The sequence below is a fragment of the Rattus norvegicus genome, chromosome 19 (assembly GCF_021556685.1).
Source record: "Rattus norvegicus strain SHRSP/BbbUtx chromosome 19, alternate assembly SHRSP_T2T, whole genome shotgun sequence".
NCBI lineage: Eukaryota > Metazoa > Chordata > Mammalia > Rodentia > Muridae > Rattus > Rattus norvegicus.
The window spans coordinates 28488839-28512190 of NC_141552.1; the positions used below are offsets into that span (position 1 = coordinate 28488839).

At 43.7% G+C, this 23352-nt stretch overlaps 1 protein-coding gene and 1 long non-coding RNA gene across 4 annotated transcripts in view; one reads left to right on the forward strand and one right to left on the reverse strand.

Annotated features, from left to right (window-relative positions):
• The window catches only part of Ces1a (carboxylesterase 1A), a 26660-nt gene continuing 3308 nt past the window's right edge, over nucleotides 1–23352 (forward strand). Inside the window, 11 exon segments of the mRNA NM_001190375.1 lie at nucleotides 1–52; nucleotides 2941–3145; nucleotides 5707–5851; nucleotides 7890–8023; nucleotides 10831–10984; nucleotides 12925–13029; nucleotides 14236–14340; nucleotides 15855–15893; nucleotides 19474–19614; nucleotides 21314–21394; nucleotides 21607–21754. Coding sequence (NP_001177304.1) covers nucleotides 1–52; nucleotides 2941–3145; nucleotides 5707–5851; nucleotides 7890–8023; nucleotides 10831–10984; nucleotides 12925–13029; nucleotides 14236–14340; nucleotides 15855–15893; nucleotides 19474–19614; nucleotides 21314–21394; nucleotides 21607–21754 — 1309 coding nt within the window.
• LOC134483613 (uncharacterized) overlaps nucleotides 12427–23352 on the reverse strand; it is a 22752-nt gene continuing 11826 nt past the window's right edge. For 2 of the 3 annotated variants that reach the window (XR_015643546.1, XR_015643544.1), the window contains exons 3-5: nucleotides 22188–22264; nucleotides 13613–13676; nucleotides 12427–13154 (exon numbers count right to left, since the gene is read on the reverse strand). This is a non-coding gene — a long non-coding RNA (uncharacterized LOC134483613). The remainder of the gene's footprint in view (nucleotides 13155–13612; nucleotides 13677–22187; nucleotides 22265–23352) is intronic. The other variant, XR_015643545.1, reaches the window with a different exon arrangement.

The following is a 23352-nucleotide window of genomic DNA, read 5'->3' on the forward strand; positions in this document are numbered from 1 at the left end:
ATGTGGCTCTTTGCTCTGGCCCTGACTTCTCTCAACACTTACATGGCTTTTGGTGAGTTCTTCCAGAATACAGACACTGGGAGCACTTCTGAAACTCCTCGGCCTGGGTGAATGTGAAAATGCAGATGAAGAGAAGAGAGGCCAGGTTCCATTCTTTAACAGTAATCTTCGGGGTGATTTCAAAAGGGGCTTGGAGCCAAAGAACCCAGCAAGCTCCTCCCATCACAGAGATCCAAGGCAAGAAAACCATGGTGATACCCCAGCCGCAGATGCTAAGAGGTCATTGAGCTAGCATGATGAGTTAAAAGAGCTCCTAGTTGTCTCCCAGCTCTTACTCCATCTCCAGGGCAGATGTGAGAGGCTCAGCAGAGTTTTAACAGCATTGAGTTGGGAGCCAGGGCACAGGACTAGAGCCTAGCTCAACTCTTCTGATCCCTGTGGCTTTGGGAAAGACACTTCAACTTTGCAGTGTCTGGAAAATAGGAAAGCAATAGAACTTTCCTTACTGGGCTATACCGAGGATTATATAGGTGGTTGTTTTTAATAGCTATTAGCATAATGTCTGGTCTAGAGGCACAGTAAATGGATTGATTTAAAGGGGTGGTATTAATAAAAATTTATGTTGGTCAAGCCAACATGTTAAGAGCCAATAATTACTGAGAAGATAATTTGTCTCTCGGTTCTCAAGAGATGTTGGTACTGAGCTGTATGTTGGGTGAGAAGAGTAAGAGGCAGTCCTTAGACTCAGGAGCCTGACCTTGTAGGAGAAGGACTACAGACACACCTAGACAAGAGAGGGAACAGGAAGGGGCTGTAAGGAGTTGGAGGAGGGAGTGAGGCCCCTCAGATCACCAGGGGGAGCTGGGACTTGTAGTGTGAGAATGAGTAAATGAGGAGAGGTGGACAGGAGTTGCACATGTGAAAGAGAAGACTTCAGAGATTCAGATACCAAGATGCAAGCCCTGGCAAGGAAGAATGAATGGGTTCCAAATACTGCTAAGTAGAGATGGGGAGGTAGAGGGAAGTTCTGAAATGTACGGGTGTTTGAGGATCTCAAATCCCTACTGAGCTTTGCTTAGTAAACAACAGGGAGCACTCTGGAGTCGGGAATATTCTTCTGGTAGTTCTTAACATGGTCACCCCAGCCAGGCTCCTGTCTAGTCTTTGAGTTCCAGTTTTTCCAAACAGTTCTTCACTGACTTCCTTCACCCCTGCCTTGGTCCTACTTGGTGTGGCTCAATACAAAGGCAGACTGATTCTCTATCCTGATGCTGAAGGACTTTGGCCCTCTTGATCATGGTTATGGATCGCATGTTCTCCTGTGTGGTTTCAGGGGTTCAGTATCTCAGAGCATCCTCTCAGAACGTGGTGCTATTTTCTCATTCTCCAATTGTTGTCACTGAGTACAGACAATATGTTACCATCTCTGCTCAAGTGGGTGGTCAGAAATAATAATGATTCAAAACTGGTCTCACTAAAGAGAACAGCCAATAGCCCCGGAAGGTCTTTATAGGAAACAATAACACAAAACAGATCAGAGTCCACTCTAGGCATTGGAAACAGTCACAACTGAGAACACCCACTGGAGTGGTAGCGGGAGAAAGGGCAAAGCACCACAGAAGTCCAGGGCGACGTGGAGGAGGGGCTGGAAGAGTGTGAAGTCAACATCTGAGCCATGGTCACTAGCTGTGGCTCCATGTTAGCTCAGTGACACTTCTGCCACCGGAAGTGGATAGAAACCAGCAGCCAGAAGGTAGAGAGTGGAGAGTTGAGATGAGAAAATATAAAGAGAAATATAACAGTTACAACTTCTCACATATACAGAGCATTTACTGTGTGCCAGCTTTGCATTCTGGGGACTTCATAATCCTCAGAAAAGATTTGCCAAGTAGGCACTAACATGGCCACATTACAGAGGAGGACACTAAGGGATTGAGAGAATCCTGAATGGACTTCCTGAAGATGGGTTGAGGTGAGGTAGCAGAGGTAACCAGCAGCAAAACAACGTGCCATTCCAGATTCGCCCATTCTCATCTTTCAGATCTGCCACAGTGTCTCGGGAACAGAAAGGAGACAGAATCCTAGTCATAGTGGGGGCTGCCAGGGATCTGATGGCCAAACACTGGTTCTGGATTCAGGTGGCAGAAACTAACAAGACACAGTTTGGCAGGTGACCCTGGAGTACTAAACATCCTACTGAGTTTTACTTTCTCAGAGCATCAAATGGCATGCAAGTATGTTGAAGTCCTGAGCAGTCCTGCAATAAGCATGGATTGTCTTTTCTGCATTTGAGTCTCTCAAACACAAAGCCTTGCAGACCTGGAGATGCTGATACTCACAAGGTCCAACTAACCCAGAGCCTATACTCCAGTCACCTCCAATATGGGGTTCTTGTAGCCTAACACCGATCCAGCTGAGTCACTCAGATCTGGGCACAAGACAACTGAGGGCAGACCTTGAACTCCAAAGAATGATACAAACTAGCTTCCTCTCCCCCTGCTCCTCCTCCTTCTTCTTTCTCCTTCTTTCTCACAATCCCTCTGCCTCGCCCTCCTGACTGACTTTGGTTCCTTTCCTGGTCCTTTCCATGGTGAGGAGCATTAGTAATAAGCGATAAGGGCTAAGGGGCCACGTCTCTTTCATCTTCGAGTCCAGCATCCAACACCAACACTCAACACTTCACTGACTGGGTTATCTCCCAACCTCCATGGTGTGGATGCTTTCCTGACTCCAGTTCTAGTTTGTCCCTTCTGGTAGCCCTCTGAATTGGGAAGGATGGTTTAACTCACCATAATTTTATATTAGAAACAATTAATGTCTACATGGCTATGGTAGCTTATTCATGACGATATACCTAAAAATAGTAAACACCCCCCCCCTTGAATTCAGCTCTAAGACATGCACTCTTCTGTGTTCTTATTTTGACCCCATTTTCATCAGGGCACCCATCGTCACCACCCGTGGTGGACACCCTGCAAGGCAAAGTCCTGGGAAAGTACATCAGCTTAGAAGGATTCACACAGCCTGTGGCTGTCTTCCTGGGAGTCCCCTTTGCCAAGCCCCCTCTTGGATCTCTGAGGTTTGCTCCACCACAGCCTGCAGAGCCCTGGAGCTTCGTGAAGAACGCCACCTCCTACCCACCTATGTGAGCCACTGGGGTGGGCCTGGGACTCTTTCTGTAGGATATCTGCCCCAGAGAGCTGTTGAAAAGAGATGAGGCAGATCTCTGATTGGTTACACATTGTTTATGTATCCCCTAACCTACTTTGAGATCCCAAAGATGTTTTATAGCTGTCAAAGTGTTCTAGAAACTTTTCTCAAGCACACATTTGTTAAATACCTGTTATATTCCAGACATATTCTAGGTTCTGACCGTACATCGGTGAGCAAAATAAAGATCCCCTATCTTCATAGAGTTTGTGTATTAGGAGAGGAAACAGCATAACTAAGTGCAAAGCAGGAAAATAAATTGTGTAGTAGGTAAGGATGATTGGTGATCCACTCATTGGACAAAATTGCTGGTAAGAAGGTATGGCATGGGGATCGTGTCTCTCCTCCTGTCTTGAACATTTTATGGAGGAAGCTGTTGGTGCTGGGAGTGAGGTATAGTTACCTGAGAGCAATCCAGAGTGCCCAGATGGACTCCTAAGAAAGGCACCCAGCGTTTCCACAGCCTGTCCTTCCTGTCTTCCCTCTCGTTGTCTTTCTTGGTAGTTAGATGTTTTTCTAAGCTTTGATTCTTTGATTCTTTTCAGTGTCTCTGTGATGAGCTTTTCCTTTGTAGTCACTGTGGACCTTCCGGAAAACACTCCATTCTGACCGTATTAAACTGGCAAGACCCCACCGTTAACCAGAAGAAAAACCAATGCTCTACATGACAACTTTTTCCTCCGTTTTGAGTTTTTGATGCCACCAAACACATCTCTGTCTTGCCTATTATTAACAAATTCAATGACTGTTGTTTTAAATAAAATAAAATAGTCTTGTCAGTTTGAAGACAGGTGTGAATACTCAGCATGGCTGCCGTGCTAAGGCAATTGTAATCACCTTTGCATTTCCTTCTGCCATCGAGGGCTAACGACCTGTTATATGCTGCCTTCTACCTGGAACACTCTAGTCTTTCTTGTATGGCAGAGCTGGTAGCAATCCTTTATGTGTCACTTGCTTTTTTTATTGTCCCCCTTTTATCTTTGACTGTTGCGTTTGTTTATAATATGTCATAGGTGATTCTCTTGGGTTTGATCAAACATGGTGACCTTACATCTGGATGTTAGTATCTCCCATCCAACTGCAGCATTCTCTGTTATCCTCTTTGAGTAAGTTTCCCTGATCTTTGTCTTTGTCAACTCTCCCTAGTAACTGCCATGTTTGCTCTTTTGATGTCCCTGATGGGGTCTGTAACCTGTCTTCATTCCTGTTCTTTGCTCCTTCTGGGTCCTTTCAAATAAACTGCCCGGGGTGGCGGTTACAGTTCAGTGGTAAACTGTCTGCTTAGCAAGTTCAAAGGCCCTCAGCACTATAAAAATGACCCAAAAAAATGAGAGAAGCATTAGCTAGTTAACCCTTAAGCACATTGATCTACTCTCTGGTTCATTTGCTGTTGGCTTTTTTTCCACATCATGCTTTGTATTTTCCAGCATTCCTGTTTGATTTTTTTAAAAACACTTAATTTAATGTCAAATTTCTATGGTGACGACACCCTCTGTATCTGTTTAACAACAAGAAATTAGACATATTTCCATATAGACAACTTTATTTCTCCCTCCTCAACAGAAAACATTTTATGATGAATTTATGAGCCACTCCTTTGTGTTTCCTTGAAGGCTGCTGCTCTTCCTTAAGAACAGAAAACAGCTTTTCGGAGTCAGAGCTATGGGAGATCACACATCCTTGTCGTTTGGGGGTCAGACTCGGGTGCCTTACTTTGGATTGTTTGTTGAGGTTTTGTTGCCATGGATGCTCCTGATGCTTGTGGTCATTGTGTAATGTCTACACACTGAAGGCCCAGGTAGTCCCTGCCGTCACTTTTATACCTGAATTCTCCAAAAGATTTAGATAGGTTAGGTGCTGTGCTCCTTACGCCTGTGATAACTTTACTCATCTCAGCAGTAGAGGGCACTTTGACCCAGGACTGCTGTGAGTCCCTAAAAGCTACAAGGGTCCTGAGGGTTTCCAGACTACATGGCCCCAGAGCACACAGAAGGAGAATTCCAGGACTCCATGAACCATCTATAAGGGATTTAAGCCTGGAATTATGTCCCAGTGGAGGAGACTAGCATGCCATAAAGGAGACAGATGCCTACCACGGTAAGAGCAGCTGGAGTTGACACCAGGCTACCTCAGTACCTGGATGAGGCAAATGCTGGAGATTTTGTCTCATTAGATCTGAGGGTAACCATACCCGTCAGCAGTTACCTGTACAGATATGATTGTTGTTTCATGACAAACACAAGGTGGAGAGTTGACATTAGATCCCCTTTGGATCTGCTGTTTGATTGTAATGGGTATCAGGGACTCTGCTTGGTCTTCATGGAATTCAGGATTCTTACTAGGATGCCCCTGATGGCTTCCTATCCATACCAGTGTCTCAGACCTAGTGATGGAAATTCAGTGTGTGAGCTTAAACACTTAAACACTAATAGAAGGCCTTTCCTGGGTTTTATTTATTGGTTTGAATCTCAGGGTTCTTCTTTCTCCCCTTCCCAGGTGCTCCCAAATTACAGGAGTGGGGCCAGTGCTCTCTGAAGTCTTCACTAACCAACTAGAAAATGTTCCTCTTGAATATTCTGAAGACTGCCTTTACCTAAATATTTATTCCCCTACTGACCTGACAAGCAAAGACAGACTGCCGGTAAGCACTCAGAATAAAAGTGAGCACCCAGAAGCGTCAGCATCCTGGATCTTCCAATGCAGATTAGAGAGGAGAAAGGAGGGTAGCAGTAAGGGTATTGTTAGTCATGCCTCTGACTTCTCTTGGCCACAGAAAAATATGGTTTGGGTACTTCAGTTATCCCCAGTGATACTTAAGCCTATGTGGAAGAGTGTAGTATATCTGGTAAGCACATCTTAATTCTTCCATGAGCTCTCAAATGGACATTAGGAAAGCAATGTTTGTTCTCTTAATTGCTGTTTGAGAATCTGAACCCTAGAGAACTAAGGCATCCACTCCAGTAAAGTCAGAAGTGGAAAAAATCCATGACCCAACATCCACCTGGTCCCACTTTTATGGAGAGAGAAAATAAGGCAAAGACAGAGGGGATCTACAAATTAGGGTAGAGCTTGGGTCCTCTGACCTTCAAACCATGTCTTCTAACATGGACCTGAAAAAAGTGTGTAGTCTTCTAAGTACACTGGAGTCCATCTGTAAATGTTTTCATGGTCCCATGATGAAGGTATGTGGGATGCAGATTGGGAAAATCCCAGAAGTGTTTTCTTTGCCAAACATCTGGGACTTCACTATAATTTGTTTCTTTCCTTGGTTGCCTTTGGCAAGAACTGATGGTTCAATGAGTCAGCATTTCCATATAAACAAAGGCCCAAAGATGGACAAGCTGCTAGTAAACAGGTCACAGGGTAGAGGATGGGGCAGGCTGCTAGTTACAGGTCATGTGATAGAGGTGGGCATCTGAAGAAGATGATTCTTGGGACAGAAGATAAAATGTAGTAGGTTCTTCAGTCTGTCATGGCCGACCAGTCTTTGCTAGTCTTCACTCTGGGATGATCTTACCTCAGACCTTCCCTGAAGGGGGAAGGGGACTGTAGAGAAGTAGAACAGGAGAGGTGGGAGTCTAAAGGTAGGAGATGCTTCAGTTATGAACACAAATCCTAAAGCACAGGGTCTGGATTAATCCTGGATGTGCTTTTAGGAAGATGAGAGACTGGGCTATTTCTTACTCTCTCAGCCTCAGTTTCTTCAGATGAGTACTGCTCCATGTGCACACACAGAAGTGACTTTCAAGGTATGCTTCAGTCCTGAATGAGCACACACAAGGCAGCAAGAACATCAGCCTTCTGCCCTAGTTGCCTGACTGCTAATTCCCTGAGGTGTTGCTGTGAGTACAGGAGTTAGGAATTCAATGTGTGGGCTCTGAGTCAAGTCTTACCTCTGTTTTTCATGCTTTGTGGAACCTCGAGCAGATTGCCTGTTACATGAATAGGTTATTTTTTTTAAGTACTTTGAATGGTAATTAGTTTACAGTTTGTTAGTTCTTTTTTATTTTACTACCAACAGTATAGTATTTTATCCTTCCGGTCCTTCCTTGAAATATTACCTCTGGGAGCCATTATTTAGAAATTGTACTCCCTTTTCTCCTGATCCTTAATCTATATGGCAGTGCCTGATGGGTAGTAGGCTCTCAGATAAAGTCAATTTAGAAAGACTTCTCGGAAATGTATTGGTAGTTAGGCTTGGGAGAGATAGGCTTGAGGAGATACCTTAGGAAGAGGTACTATTGGGGACTTGTGTATTTCTTGAGATAGTATTTCAGTCACAGGGGAGGTTAACTCACCACTGAACTGTGATGTTATGTCCAAACATGAGAGGAGTGGTGTGTTGGGGAGAAAATGACATCTGTGGCTTTTGCTGGTACATAACAACATGCTCAGTTGAAGGATCTATTAAATGACATGGTCCTTGAGACTTGAGAGAAAGAGAAGAGCAATAAATAACTAGGCTGCCTTAAATGGGATTATGATCTGAGACCAAGCTTAGGGAATTAGGAAGGATATGCACACACACACACACACACACACACACACACACACACACACACCTTTTGTAGCTATAATGGGCACTCATAGGCTTTAGATAATAACCAAGAAATAATTAAGTTGTCAAATGTTTTTTCTCTACTTATTATAACCTGCATGGTTCCTTGCTGTCTGTCCAGGTGATGGTGTGGGTCCACGGAGGTGGTTTACTATCTGGTGGAGCATCAACTTTTGATGGACTGGCCCTGTCCACCCATGAAAAAGTAGTAGTAGTAGTCATTCAGTATCGCCTGGGCATCTGGGGATTCCTCAGGTAAGATGGCAGCCCCCTTTTCAGATCGCATTAACATTCCCTTGTTAGGCCATTAGGGCTTATCCCTGGTGATTTCATCCTCCAAGAGATCTGAGATGAGTTTCTTAAATTGTCCATGTTTCTTCAGTTTGGAGCCCGCCAATCCTCTCTCTCCTCAACCACACTTATGCTCTGGGCTTTTGAGCTTACTGTTCTCTCTTCCTGAAAGACCTGCTTTTAAACTCATTCATTGTTCAAAGCCACTATTAAACAGTCTTCTCTCACTAGTGCTGCCCAGCACATCAGATTCCTGATAATGCTCACTGGTCAGCGCCGAGGTTCACTGTCAGCATGTCTCCTCCTGGGACAGGAGGCACAAACAAATTTAGAGAATGCTTGCGCATTAAGAAATGAGTGGCTGAGGTTGGTGGAAGCTGTCAGAGGATCTGACCCCAGGGAGCAATGTTCCCTGGAGAGTGTTAGGGTGCACACAGCTCACTTCCTCCTTAGCTTCTGACAAATGTTAAGAGTCAGGCTAGAGGCTCTCCAACAGATCTGTGAGGTCAGGACCAGGTTCCCTGCATTAAGACTCTGGGAGCCTTTTCTGCATATTCATGGCCAGGATCATACACCCCTGAGAAGGTTGCTAAGTAGTCCTGCTGAGCTCCAGCTGCCATTGCGGGGACTGAAGCTGGTACATAGCTGTGGTCTGCCTCTCAGCAGGAACTCACCTTCCTCTTAAGGCGCCATGTCTCTTTCACCTAGGTTCTGTTCCTCTGTTTTCTATTTCAGCAAGTCTATCAAAAGTAGTCTCTCCATCTCCTCTCTGTCCTTCTTTCCTTCTGCCACGCCTGGCAGGCTGTGCTTACTGAAGCCACCAGTGACCTATAACCTCCCTGGAACAACCTCTTATTCCTGCAGTAACAGCTGCGAGAGCTCACAGGCATCTAACTGCTTCTATTCTCTGGCCTTTGGCTGTTTCCACCACCTCCATGGCGCTCGTAATCAGTCCTTCCTTGCTCCTTCCCTCCCATTGCATTCCTCAAGTCTCTGTATGTCTCCTCCTCTCTACCCAGTAATTCCCAGCATTCCCCACTGAGATGGTTTGAATGAGAAGTGTCTCTCATGGGCTCATATATTCGAATGTTTGGTCCCCAGTTAGTGGAAGGATTAATTGTTCTGGCCTTGTTGGAGGACACATGTCACTGGGGGATAGGTTTTGAGGTAGCAAAAACCTATCACCCCCTCATCTCCATCTTCCTCCTCTTCTCTCTCTCTCTCTCTCTCTCTCTCTCTCTCTCTCTCTCTCTCTCTCTCTCTCTGTGTGTGTGTGTGTGTGTGTATGTGTGTGTGTGTGTGTGTGTGTGTGTGCGCGCGCGCGCGCGCGTGTGCCTGATGCTTGTGGATATGATGCAAGTGCTCAACTGCTGACCCAGTGTTCTGTCTGCCCGCCTGCCTGCCATCATCCTTCCCACCATGATAGTGACTGGCTCTCTGAAACAGTTCTGAGCAAGTCCCCAATTATATTTTTCTTTTACAAATTGCCTTGGTCATCGAAAAGTCTTAAATTCATCCCTTAAAGTCATCACGTCTTGAAAGGCATCTATGCCTGTGATGGGTGCTCTCAAGCCTTTTCCCTGTTATCCTGGTGATCAGCCTCCTGCCAATCTCTTTAGCAGGTGATCTCTGGGCTCTACCCCTAAATGTTTTTCCCTGCTCCTTCTCTAACCACAGGCAAGTATTTCTAGTCTGTTTAATTTTTGCTCTGTAGTCCCACTGAAAATCTCCAGCAACCAATAATGTCCACACTATGTCCTGAAGGCTTTGCTGTTTAGAAATTGTTTTCGTCATGGAAAGTGCTCCGTCAGTCTTAATGTTAGCCTCCCATAAAGCTTTAGGGCATGTGTTTCGCTTATCCAAGTTCTCTGTGGAGATGTACAGAGTACTCTTTATTATAATCAGAGATTATATACTTTTGCAGTTACTCCCCTAACCTCCTTGTCACCTAAGTCATCTATAGCACCCCGCATACAGCACTTCAGGATGATTAGCCTGCTCCTCCAAGTCCTTTACGCTTTCTCCAAAGCCACTTTCTCATGTTCTAGTACAGTTATTCTATCAGTGGAGCAATTCTTTGGGACCAGTTTTCTGTACTAAGCTATTTTTCATGGCTATAACAAATACCTGAAGCTTGGTATTTTGTAAAATATAAGGTTGCACTGCAGAGATAGCTCAGTGGTTAAGAGTAAATATTGCTCTTACAGAGAACCCTAGTTCAATCCCTAGCACCTACGCTGGGCAGCTGACACTTGCTTATGACTCTAGCTCCAGTGGGGATCCTATGCTGCTGGCTCCTTGCTGTTCCCAGCATCCTCACCTAAACAGATCCCTGTACACATACACACAACTAAAACCAAAATAAATGTAAATATTTTCAGGAGGTCTATTCAATCACAGGGCTTCAAAGGCTGAAAATCCAAATACCACGATTCTGGGCTGTGACATGTTATGGCAGATTAATATTGTGACAATGGGGCCTATCAGGAAGCCAGAGAACAAGTAAGGGGTCAAGCTTTATCTCTATAACTTTCTCATAAGAACTAACAAGAATATTACTGGAACAATCTTCGTTCTAGGACCCTCAACAGCTCAACCACCCAACAACGGACTCTTTAAAGGTTATACCAACTCCCAACATTTCCCACAAGACTAAGCTTTTAACATACAAAACATTGAAGGATAATCCACACCCCAGCCACTGCCAGCTCTCAGTCCACCATAGCCCAGCCATAATGTCTCTGACTCTCATTCTCACCCTTCCCTCACAGCACAGGAGATGAACACAGCCGAGGAAACTGGGGTCACTTTGACCAAGTGGCTGCGTTGCAGTGGGTCCAGAACAACATTGTTAACTTTGGAGGGGACCCAAACTCTGTGACCCTCTTTGGCGAGTCAGCAGGAGGGGAAAGCGTCTCTGTCCTTGTAAGTATTCCTCACACCAAGCCCCATGTCTAGGGTTGATGAGGCTGCCCTTGAAGATCATTCAATCTAACCATGGGCACATTGGCTGATAAGACATGGATTTAGATTGACTATGCTTGTGGCTCATTATCAGGCAGAATAGAGCTGAATACTAAGCATTCCCAAGAAGCTTAGTTAGACCTCAGGTTTGTGTCCTGAAGCCAAAAGGATGTCTAGCTAATCCTGTGACCATGGTAATTCCTCTTTCTTGGTTGCGGTCTCTCTTCTTCCTAGTCGCTTTGGTTTTGCAACTCACCTACCAGGGTAAATAAAGAGATGATAATAGTCAGTTAAAAGGCCACTGTTTGGCTAGAAACTCCATTTACAGGGAGAGAGAATATTAGCATTGAGAGCAGACAGGGTTTCCTCTGAGGTTGCCCTGCGGCCTGTTCATGCCTAAGAGGGTGGGCAGCAGTCTCTGGGCCTAAAGCACTATGCTTTAAGGGGAAGTCAGTGAGACAGAGGAAGAGCAGGAAGTGTAACAGGAAGGGGCAGGGAAGGGCAAGGAGGTCCCAGACAACCTATAATGTGAGGAATCCTGCTGGTGTTGAGATGGGAGCACACTGAAGGAAGCTATAGAAAAGCACCGCGAGCTGGACAATGAGCTGACCCTCCTGGGAGCTGTATAAAATGCTGCAAGCGTCTCAGAGTTGGGTCAATCAGCCCGATTACCTTTTAATATGTATCAAAATTCACAGTGGAATACTCACCAGATAATATTTTTTTAAAGATTTAAAAGGAGGAAAAAAGATAATGTCAAAAGAGAAAGAAGCCATCCACAGTCTGAGTACTCAGAGGGTGTCTCCATGACATCTTAATGTTCATTTCTCTTGTCCTTCTCTGGCAACTTTATCTCTATCCCGGGCCTCTGTTTACTCTCTCCCTATCCCACCTCTCTATCTCATTTATGTGTCACGAAACCTTTTAAGAAAGACTTCCTTCAGTATTACACTACCATAAATATGCCCTAAAATGCTAAACGCTTTTCCTTAGTACTTGCTTTTATAATAGCATAGTATTCCATGGTAATTATAAAACATTTTTTATTACCCAGTATTTATAATATTAGAACTTTTTAAGTTGTCCCTTATTTTTACTCTCATATACACCATGAATTTCATTACATTTTACTTCATTTCTAATTTGTATTTGTTGGGTTTTATAAATTATTTTTCAGACAATATATTTTGATCAGGTTCTTTAGCTCCCTCAACTCCTCCCTGATCTCTGCACCTCCCTAACCCACACAATTTTATGTTCTTTGTCTCAAAAGAAGCCAAAGCAAACAAAAATCAAAGTCAAAAATACAAAGAACACCAAAACAAAACAAAAACAAAAAACAATAAAAACACTCCCATACAAAAAACAAACAAACAAACAACAACAAAAACCAAAACATCGACTTTCTTCTTGTGTCGTTGACTGTTTATTCCTAAAGCATGGGACCTGCTCTTCAGTGTGTTTGATAAACACTTGATAAGTACCCAGCATCACTCCACTGGAGAAAACCCTAAGTTCTAAATATCTGTCTTACAGAGAAGTATAATCCTTACCCCTCATCAAGTAAATGTCTTTGAAATAATTTCACAGATGATCATGATCGTTTTCTCTGGGACACTTTCTGAGTATTAGGGACACTGAAATAGAGTTTGTAGCTAGGAACTGCGAAATCTTTCCTTCCGGTGTTGTTGATTATCAGAATGGGTGCATGCCACATATTCCCAACTCTATCCCTGACTCTGAAGAAAGCTGGGAAGAAAGCAAAGGCAGGTCAGGAGCTGTCACATCCTGAGAGAATTGGAGTCTGCAGGCAAGGAGTATAGGCGGAGGAAACCTTACAAGATGAGCAGGTTGGTGGCCATCTCCCTTAAGCATAGACTTCCCTCCTCTCTTCCTTCCAGGTTTTGTCTCCACTGACCAAGAACCTCTTCCACAGGGCCATTTCTGAGAGTGGTGTGGCCCTCACGCCATGTCTCTTCAGGGAGAATACAAGGCTGGCAGCTGAGGTAGGTCATCAGGGTAGCCCCTTCTAAGCTCTGTAAGACCTTCAAGGAAATGTTCCATTGAGTTATTCAGGTGATATCTCCAAGTGTTGGAAGAGCGTCAGAGACAGCACTCGTTCTCTCAATGTCTGTTTAGGAAATAGGATCAGAATAGAGAAGTGATTTACTGAGGTTGCAAAGTGAGCAGGGCCAAGCTGAGACCCAAGCTTGAGACAATGGATTGTCAGTTAACTGCAGTGTCCACTGAGCACACTGTTCCAAGTGTAGCAAGACAGGCTAGGCTGGACAGAGATCATTGGCCTATAATTACATATTTGTCAGAATTGGAGGTCCAGTGCACGGTTTGCAGGCTATGGATCTGGGATGATTCCTCCCAGAGGCCCTAGTAACCTTGCAACCTAGAAAGCACCCATTCTAGTAAAGGAGATTGATTTTTTAATCGTGTGATCAATGGTAAGATTTCAACAATAAGAAATGCATGAAGGAAAGAGAATGACCAAATCTGATGAAATCACAAGAATCCAAAAGGAACTGTTAGTGAGGACATAACCAATAAGTAAGAATCAGAAAGAAATGACATATTTACCTGGTGAGCAGAGGGTATCCCAAGAAGAAACAGCATGTGCAAATGTCCTGTGCAAAGAGGAATCCTGCAAGGGAAAAGAATGAGGGAAAGCTGGTATGGCCAGAGCAGACAGAATGGACAGAGAATGGGCATACCATCATTAGCATCATCCCCCTACGCCTCCCCCTCCAGTCAGTTTGCTTCCAGTCCACATGGGTACCACATCTGTCCCCGAGATTACAAACATTCTCTAGGTTCAAGAAAGAGGTAAGTTTGTTCTGTGGTTTACGGGGTGGCAGAGCAGTATATTTTCTTTGACAGTTATGAAACCAAAAGGTAGAATCTGGGATTCTGTGCCTCTAACCACTGTTGAGCACTGTTGTTCTCAAAACAGTGGTCTTTAGACAACCATGCCCACGTTATCAGAGAAATGGCGGCTAAGACATAAATGTATAAGTGACTCGTGTCACAGTCTAATCAGGAACAAGGGCCACACTCCTCAGTCCCCAACCTTCACCTGCTGGTCTAGGGCACTTTCTAAGATCACATCCCAGAACCAGGCTTGAGATAGAAAGCCTGCCCGTGTGTTCGTGGAGGGACAAGACAGTGCCACTGATCTCTGCTGTCCCCTGTGATCCCTGCAGCAAGTTGCCATTGCCACAGGGTGTGCGGCCACTACATCAGCCGATATAGTTCGCTGTCTACGTGAGAAGACAGAGGAGGAACTCTTGGCTACAACCCTGAAGATGGTAGGTGTGGCAAAGCCAGTGCTCCCCAGACTTCTGCCCTAGGTGCAGTGCTCCTCATGTTCTGAACAACTACGCGGGGTCCTTTCAGGGACAGTGTCGGCCCTCTGATACAAGTTAGATGTTTTTACTGTGAAATGATTCAAATGACCAAAGCATTCAAAAATATTATGTTGAAAAATGCATAACAATATCCAAGAGTTACCAAAACTATGGTTTTGCTATTGTAATAGGGGAATGTATTGTAACAAGTTAAGCATTCTCTATTCACAGAAGTGACAACCATCCTAAAATTTAGGGCTGGAAATACTAAGCATGAAGGTTTTCAGAAGTGTTATAATTTGTCTAACAGTTGATTAATTGACTTTATGAAATAGAGCTTTGTAAGTATTTTTTCTAGTTTCAATCTTTCCCTTACTCTCTCTATGAGTTTTGAATCAGGAAGAATCAAGAGTACAGATATGTAATTAACAATGAAAAGCAAGAAACTATCATTATAAGTAGTAGTAGTCTGATTTTAGGATAACCACACATTCATCCATTCCTTCATCTATCCATCCATCATACCTTTATCCAACCACTCATATACTTATTTAAGCATGATGTACTTCCGCAAATGTAATACCAGTCCATCTATATTGCTTCATTTACCCTAATTAACCATTTTAATACCTATGTATCATCCAGCTACTGTTTATTTACACCCCACCATCCATTCCAACCAAATAAGGGTATATTATTGTTACCTGCTCATTATTATGCATTAAGTCATCCAATTCACCAATATGACCATCATACTATATGATCAGCCATCCATTCAGATGTCTACCCAGATGAGGTAAGAAGTTAGACTGTGCATTCATTACACCCAGCAGAAATGTTTGAATGAAAGAGGATGGAGAACCACGATGTTCTATTACCACAGGGAAGCCTGTCAGCAAACACCCAGAAAACACAACATCTAGGGCCATTTTGCCTACTCCCTTCATTGGGAAGATGGGAGTGAGAGGTCAGAGAAACTTAAAACTTTGAATACCCTACTTCTTGCTCTTGCCTTCATCCTTTCTCCGTGCTAGCCGCTGAGGACAACTCTGGACGCTGTAATATCCCATTAGTGCTGGGCACTGCCTGTTGGCGCCAGGATATCAGGTTCCCATAAAATGATCAAGCTGTTGGAACAAAACATGGTCGGCTTCTAAAACTTGGAGACAATCACTTCAGTGATTTTTCTTGTAATACAGAAATAAAAAAGCATATAAGGGAAGGTGGGCACACTAACTGTGTCATCTCCAGAGACAGGGACTCCTCACTCTGGTCCAGGGTCTGTCTCCTTGCTTGTGCGTATCCATCTTTTACTCCACAGTCATCTCTTCATGCCCAGTTGAGCTCAGGTCTTCCCACACTGGGCCCAGTCAAGCAGGAACGAGAACTGAGAACCAGACAACTCAGGGGTTTAGCTAAAGGTCAGCCTTTGTACCGACTCTTGTTCACCATACCTTCTGCCTTTGTCTTCACAGAAATTCTTTGCTCTTGATTTGCATGGAGACCCCAGAGAGGTAAGCACCTTTGCTTTTCCCTTGTATGCACTGAGTCTTAACACCTTTAAGCTTCAATTAACTATGGAGCAAAGAATTATTCTTATAAATTACAAGTTACTCTCTGCGTGCGTGTTTCAGAGGCCCAGAGTCCCTGGCCAGAATAACAAAGCCAGGAAAACCACAGGCAGAGCTGTGTGTCACAGTACAGGGTGACTAATGAGTACCTCAGCCTCCTGGGCTCAGGTATTTCCTTCTCATTTACATCTCCTGCTCACAGTATGACCCTGTAGGAGGAGACTAGACTAGAACCTTCAGTGGGAGGGGTGAAGGTGCTTAGGTAAGGATCTTAGGAGCCTTCTTTGAGAAGCTCAGGACTGATACACTCAGCGGAAACTCCAACTAAGATCTCCAGCTCCATTCCTGCCTTCCCACCTTCCAGCAATGCCCCTTGACCTGTGCTGTGCAAATGTCAAATATCCTGTTCTATGCTCTCTCCCTGGGTGCCCTAGCAATTCATGGATCCTCTTGTGGGGATGGTTTGAGGTTCTTTCAATCATTCAAGGTTTTACAGTGAGGCCAGAGCCAACTTTGCAACTGGAGCAGTGAGACATAGGACTGTGGACCTTCGGAGACTTCCCATTCCAAGGGGAGGAATGTGTGCATCAGGAAAAATAAAGTAGGGTGGTATGAACTTAGTTTTTACCAGGATCCACTGATTATGAAATAAAAAGAGAAAGTAAGTAAGGGACTAGGCAGGAATAGAGATCAACAGGGATGAGGGTGGGGAGTGCTACATTCTGGGAAAGAGATTCTGGCAAATTATACTAAGGCCTCAGCAGAAGGGTGGCAAAAAAAAGCAGTTTGTGGCTGGACCTATTTGTAGGGATAATTGACAGGATCTGCTGGAGGAAGATACAGACTGAGATAATGAGAAGAGGAAAGAATTCCCTCCCATCTGTCCAGGAGCAATGAACCTGGATGTCATAGTACAGCCACCGGCATCCTTGAGGCCCATGGCTGTCACTAGTAGTCCCTACTGTTGCTGATGGCCCCTCTAAGGGACCCTCACTGCCTGTCTTCTTGACTTTTTTCTATTTTCTATATCTACTTCTTTTCCTACCCCAAGTCATGGGATCATCAGATTCACCACACAAGTCGAAGTGTGCTACCTCCTTTCTCAAAACCAGACTTTGTTTCTAGCACAAATCTCCCTGCCTCCACTAAAAACAACCACACTCAAAACATATCTGAGTGCTTGTTGCATGCCAGATATTATGCAGAAAATGTGATCTGCTCCGTATCCTCTCTCTAATGTTCTCATCTGGGCATACCCCAAGCTTCTTGGCATTCCTGGGGATCACCCTGCAAAGTAGTACCTTTATCTGTTTCTACATGCCTTGCCCACTGTTGGGAAATCCCAACCCTTCTTTACTGGGCAACATCCTTCATTCCTAAAGACCACTGTCAAGGTCAAACATGCTTGCTCTGTACAGATTTTTTTTTATTCCAGTGCAGCCTCTCTCATCAACCCTCTCTGTACTCTACATGTTTACTAAGGCAGCAATAGTGGCACCCAGAACCTGCTCACTAGTGTTAGTTAGCATAGATTAGCATTCTGGACCTTTTGGGTAGGTCTGCTTTGTTTCATTGAACTTCATCCAGCAAGAGCTAGCCAGTCGCTGATTCATCATTCATTCAAGGACCTATGTCCTTGAAGCCATAATCTTCAGTTTAGTGAGCTTCCAACCCTCTGTTCTTCAAAGAAAGAAATGTACATGGAACATGTAATTAGCAAGATGGCACAAAAATAGTGTCACAGTGACCCAGTTGATAAAACAACTCTGCCAATGAAAATAATATCTATATTATTGAGCCTTTCCCAGTATAAGTATTGTGCAGAACACTGCCCATGTTCAATTGTGTACTTTAAATGGGTCCACAGATGAGAAAACTGTAGCATACACAAGTACTTTACTGTTCCCAGGGAACAATTAGGAAAGAGTAGAGCCAAGTTTCAGACCCAAGTAGCCTGACTCCAAAACACAAGTTCTAAACAGACCAGAGTTCTAGATCTCATGTTTAACCAAACCCACAAACAGCTTCCTAGCTGGTTCCACCAGGCTTCACTTAATCTTGTAAATATTTTTTTAATCAAAGGTAAAATATAAAATCAAGATGTCTATCAATGTGGTATAGTCAATTCCAGTTTCTGTGGCTCTCAGCAATTATCTTGGGGGTGAGGGGCTCTGGTCATCAGGGAGAGCTCATATTTATATAGAGACAGATGGATTAAGTTGGTCTATATAAAGGACAGATTATATGCCTGTGAGTTGAGCTATTTGTAAAAATGAGTTTCTAAGTCCTCAGACAAACTCAAAGCACATGTGTCTGATCCCAGGCAGAGCCTTGAATGTCTGAGTCACATGAGACCCAAATTTCCATCTTGAATCAAAGGAGTGCTCCATGTACCTCCCAAGGGAGTGTGCCTTCTCCTTTGCCTTACTGTATTAGTTCCCATACTTTGATGGTTCTACTGATTTCTTCTTTTAAAGGGCTCCAGGGCATAGGGAAGAGGCTACTGCAGCTAAACACACAGATGTTGTGATATACTTTATGAAAAAGGTGTCAGATGAGGTTAGTTCAGGTTTCAGTTACAGAATTATGGGGTATGGGTTTGGTGACAATGTCAACAGTACATTATTAGGTCCGTAAGGAGAGCCTTGTCTACATGTGAGGTATTAACATGACACATTTAACGTCTGATGAGGCTACAGAAAGAGGAAAAAGAAGCTAAATCTATGAGTTCATAACATGAAAAAGATATTTAAAATGTGCGGTAGACAATATAGCTGTGAAAAGGAAGCCAGAGAAATCTATGTTCATGTTTCTTGGCTTCAGGAAAACGTTAAGCCTTTCTTCCAGCACCCAGTGCAAAGCGATCCACTTCTTTTAAATGGCACAGTGCTCCATGGTCAGCAGAAAATTCCCCAAATGGGCTTCTATGGAAGTTATAGTCAAAATGTTATGTATTAGATGTTATCAACCATCAAGTGAGGGAGCTTAAAAAAAAGTGGCTTAGAGATTAAGAGCACTTGCAACTGTTGCAAGGGGCCTGAGTTTGGTTCTTAGGGCCAATGTTGGTTCACAACCACCAATAACTCCATCTCCAGGGCAGGAATGAGTCTTCTGGCCTTTGTGGGCACATGCCCCCACAGTCATATGCACATAATTAAAGTTAAAGTAAATCTTTTTTAAAATGCATTAATTTCATGTTTCAACTTGGATTCTATCTCTATGGAACTTTGATTAAGATATATATATATATATACACACACACACACACACACACACACACACACACACACACACACACACAAATATTACAGAATGTACCACCCTCTCACCTTCTTACTGGTGATACCCACATGTCATAGTTCTATCCTCTTGCAGAAACTTAGTCACTTTAATGGCCTTAAACCTCTGTGGTCGTTGTTCAGACTCATGTTAGTTTGAAAGTGTGGGTTTCATCACCAAAAAAGACAACAAAGGAGACACGGGTTCTATGGAATAAATAACCACAGGCTGCTTTGTTCCCCAGAGCTACCCTTTCCTGACAACTGTGATTGATGGGGTACTCCTGCCAAAGGCGCCTGAAGAGATTCTATCTGAGAAGAACTTCAACACTGTCCCCTACATCGTGGGCATCAACAAGCAAGAGTTTGGCTGGTTTATTCCAACGGTGAGAAAATAGTGATCTCATAACCCTAACCCCAGAACCCATCTTTATCTGCAGGACTTCTTTCTTCCGTTTGAATCCACCAGACCTGTTCCCATTGTTCCCACAAGTAGACATCTCCATGGAAACAGACTCCAAGATGGTCCAGTTGTGCCCTGGGATGTGCAGTCCTAGGAGCTCCTCTCTCCGCATTCTTTGCTTTTCTCTAGAAAATCTTGACAAGCTCCAAGTAAGATGTCTGTACTGATGATAACTCCCAACTGTTCTTGTTAGCCCAAAAGCCAGGAAGAGATGGAAAAATTCCGGATGGAATAACTAAGGATACCCAGAAAGGAGAGGGAGCTGGAAGTTCAGGAGTCAGGTGGAGACACAGCGGCTTCCAACTTGGAATTGGACTCATATTCCCCATTGATCTCCACAAACACTCTAAGTTGTTTCATTACAAATACTAGAGAAGATTGGTTGCACTTAAATGAAAATTGGCATCCAACAGGAAAATGGGGGTTTCTTGTACTAAAACTAAACAATGAAAAATACATGTTCAAGTAGAATGTTGCTGTTCATTTAGTAGCAAGACTGCATTGGAGAAGACTACAAAATTAACTCAGATCCCTGCCACCAATATTGAGAGAGATTTCAATGCTGTGATGTTATCTAAGAGCCAGCATGCTAGGATGGGTGAGTGTGTGTGGCCAGACACAGAATTGTTGGTCCACATTCATCTGCGGAAGAAATATCCTTCCCTTTGTGGAAGGATTCAGATCTGTAAGTTAAAGTTGAGCCTTTATCCAAATTAGGGACTTTTCCTTCCATAGACTAGAAGAGAAAACCAGAACAATATCCCCAAATGTTTGCTTTTTTTCATTGTTTTGTTTTTGTTTTTGTTTTTGTTTGTTTGTTTATTTGCTTCACTTCAAAGAAGCTTCAAAAATTAGAGAAAATTGCCCTCTGGTCCTTGAGGAAATTGTTCTGATTGAGACATTAATAGCTCAAGGGGCATCTTAAAGATTGGTAACTGCAAACATTCTATAGTAGCTGCTTTAACAGAGGTCAGGGCCAGTCTGCTCAACCTCAGCCTTTCTCCTGGCAACATTGAGCTTTCCAAGTAAGCATGGCAGGGGATGAGTCATACTTCTACAACTATGCTGATGTTGGATTACCTCTGACTGCAGAGGTTTGCACACATCACCACATAATAGGCATTCTACAGCTCTCAATATAGAAATATTTCAGAGATTATCAAATGACACAGCATGATGGTTGCTGGTGGATTCTTCTGACGCGTGATTTAATAGTGGGATGTCTTGTGATCTCTATCTACTCATTCTTGGCTTCTAAATACCTGCTTTTGATTTTCTCTCACTTTCTGGAGGATCTTGTGTGTATTCCAGCTTTATAGACAAACATATGCTCACACGTACTTACAAATACATGTACACTTACATATACATCTACACACTACACACAAATATACACTCAGACACAGAGTCAGCTTCTGCTAAACATGGTTTAAATCTCTTGTATTCTTTCAGTTTTTGGATAAATCTATCAAGTTAACTACTATTGCCTAATTCACCAGAACTCATGCACATCAAGGCCTACAAACACCTCTATTCCACTTCAGTCTGGTTGACTGGTTAGCTGGTTTGGGTATTACCATTAATTCCCAACAATAGACAAATGATTAACTCTTCTTTAACAGATGATGGGCTATCCACTCTCTGAAAGCAAACTGGACCAGAAGACAGCCACATCCCTCCTGTGGAAGTCCTACCCACTTACTGTAAGTATCAGTGGGATCTGGGAGGTCAAGATTCAAGGAAGGGCTTAGGCCTCACCCTGAGTCACACATTAAATGGTATCATATGAGGGAACTAGAACCTGGAGTTCTCACCCTACAGTAAGTATTAGCATGGCACTGACGATGGTCATAGTTAATCAGAGTCTTCTCAGTGGGCTGAAAAACATGCATTGCTCATTCTTGACTGATTTCAGAACATCTCTAAGGAACTGACTCCAGTGGCCACTGAGAAGTATTTGGGAGGATCAGACTGCCCTGACAAAAAGAAAGACCTCTTTTTAGACATGATGGGAGATGTCTTATTTGCTGTGCCATCTGTGATTGCGGCTCGGTATCACAGAGGTGAGTTCTGGGAGCTAGACAACAGAGGGACTCTCACTCCCAGTACAGTCAAATGTGGGAACTGATGAGGATCAGGACTCGAAGGCTCGTTTTCTATGGTCCAGAGGTGGCATGGCATATATTCTACATTATTTCTGTTTTATATGAATCTCTATGCCTAGGCACAAATATAAGTAGTCAATTTGGGAGTTAATTGCATTAAACACTCATAGGGATATGAGGATATAATATTGGAAAGAGACCAGTCAGTGATTCACTATCAAAAATTCACCTACTGTAGATGGAGGGAGTTGCCAGGGAGTTCTTAGAGTTATGAGAAGACAAACCTCAGGGTTATCCCATTTGAGTCACAAAGGAAGTAGGCATACCCATCAGCACACACTTGCCATTAGTTGAACACTGTTTCAGTGAGTTCATTCCTTGATTCACTAACCTGTTGTACACATGGACAAGGCAACTTGTAGCAGTGAGCCAAGCCTCAGCCAAAGAGCTCCAGGTACTGGGGCTGACCTGTATGTAAACAAGGAGTATGTGTGAGGAACAGTGGCATCTGCTAGAGTCTCCTGATTTGAACTCACGCTGGTGTATATAGCGATAAAATACAAATACTTGGCAAGTTTGGCAGGGTCTGCCCAGGTCTTAAGCACTAGGAGATAAATAACTGATCGTCAGGCAGACAGTCAGATAGATAAGAGGGAATTAATTTATGGGATTATTAAGGCCAAGAATTCTGGGGTCGGAAACAATTTGGAGACCCTGGGGTTCTGGTAAAATGACTACGGGATTGGAGGTCTCAGTGCCTGAGAAGCTAATGGTGCTTTTGAGTCTAATCCCAGCAGCTAGAGATCCTTGGGGAACCTTGGTAGAAATCTGAAAGTCCAGATGTGAACATCCTGGAGTCCTGGGCAGGAATTCAAGGTCAGAAAAAGAAGCTGCAGGAGAGAGGACATCACGTTCTCTTCTCTGTGATGGCCAGCAGGTCAGATGACACCTATCCATACTGAGAGTAGACTTTCCCCCTTTAGTGTACCAGTCATATTCCAGTCTCCCCTAAAGAACCTGCTCACACCCAGACATAATTCTTTATGGTTTTCTAGTAGTCCTTAACCCACTACCCACTCAAAATGATGGCTGAAGGAACTTTCTGAGAACCTGCTCGGGGTCAGAGGGTGCTATAAGGCAGCTTGTTTAAAGTACTAGGGCTGGAGGAAAAGTAGAACAAGTCACACAGGATTAAAAACTACACAGGACCCAAGTCTCAGAGAAAGGGGACCAGGAGACCACTGTTATCCACACCTGGCCTTTGTCCAGCTCAGTACATAAAAGTGTGAATGCTTTGAGGGCTGAAGAGGGTCTTCTCTGGGACTTTCCAATGTTACCCCAAGGCTGTGTCGATAAGGTAGGCTGTGATGAAAGCCTGGACACACCTAAACATGTTACGTGTTCTTCCAGGCTCTGCCACTTGTAGAGCCTCCCAGGACCCTTTCTTCCTGACTACTGTTACCCAAGTGTCTATGCCCCACTTTCTACTGATGACTGGTTTTTATAATTGTACAAATTGTACTGATCTCATCTCAGTGGTCTGAAGCAAGAGGTTT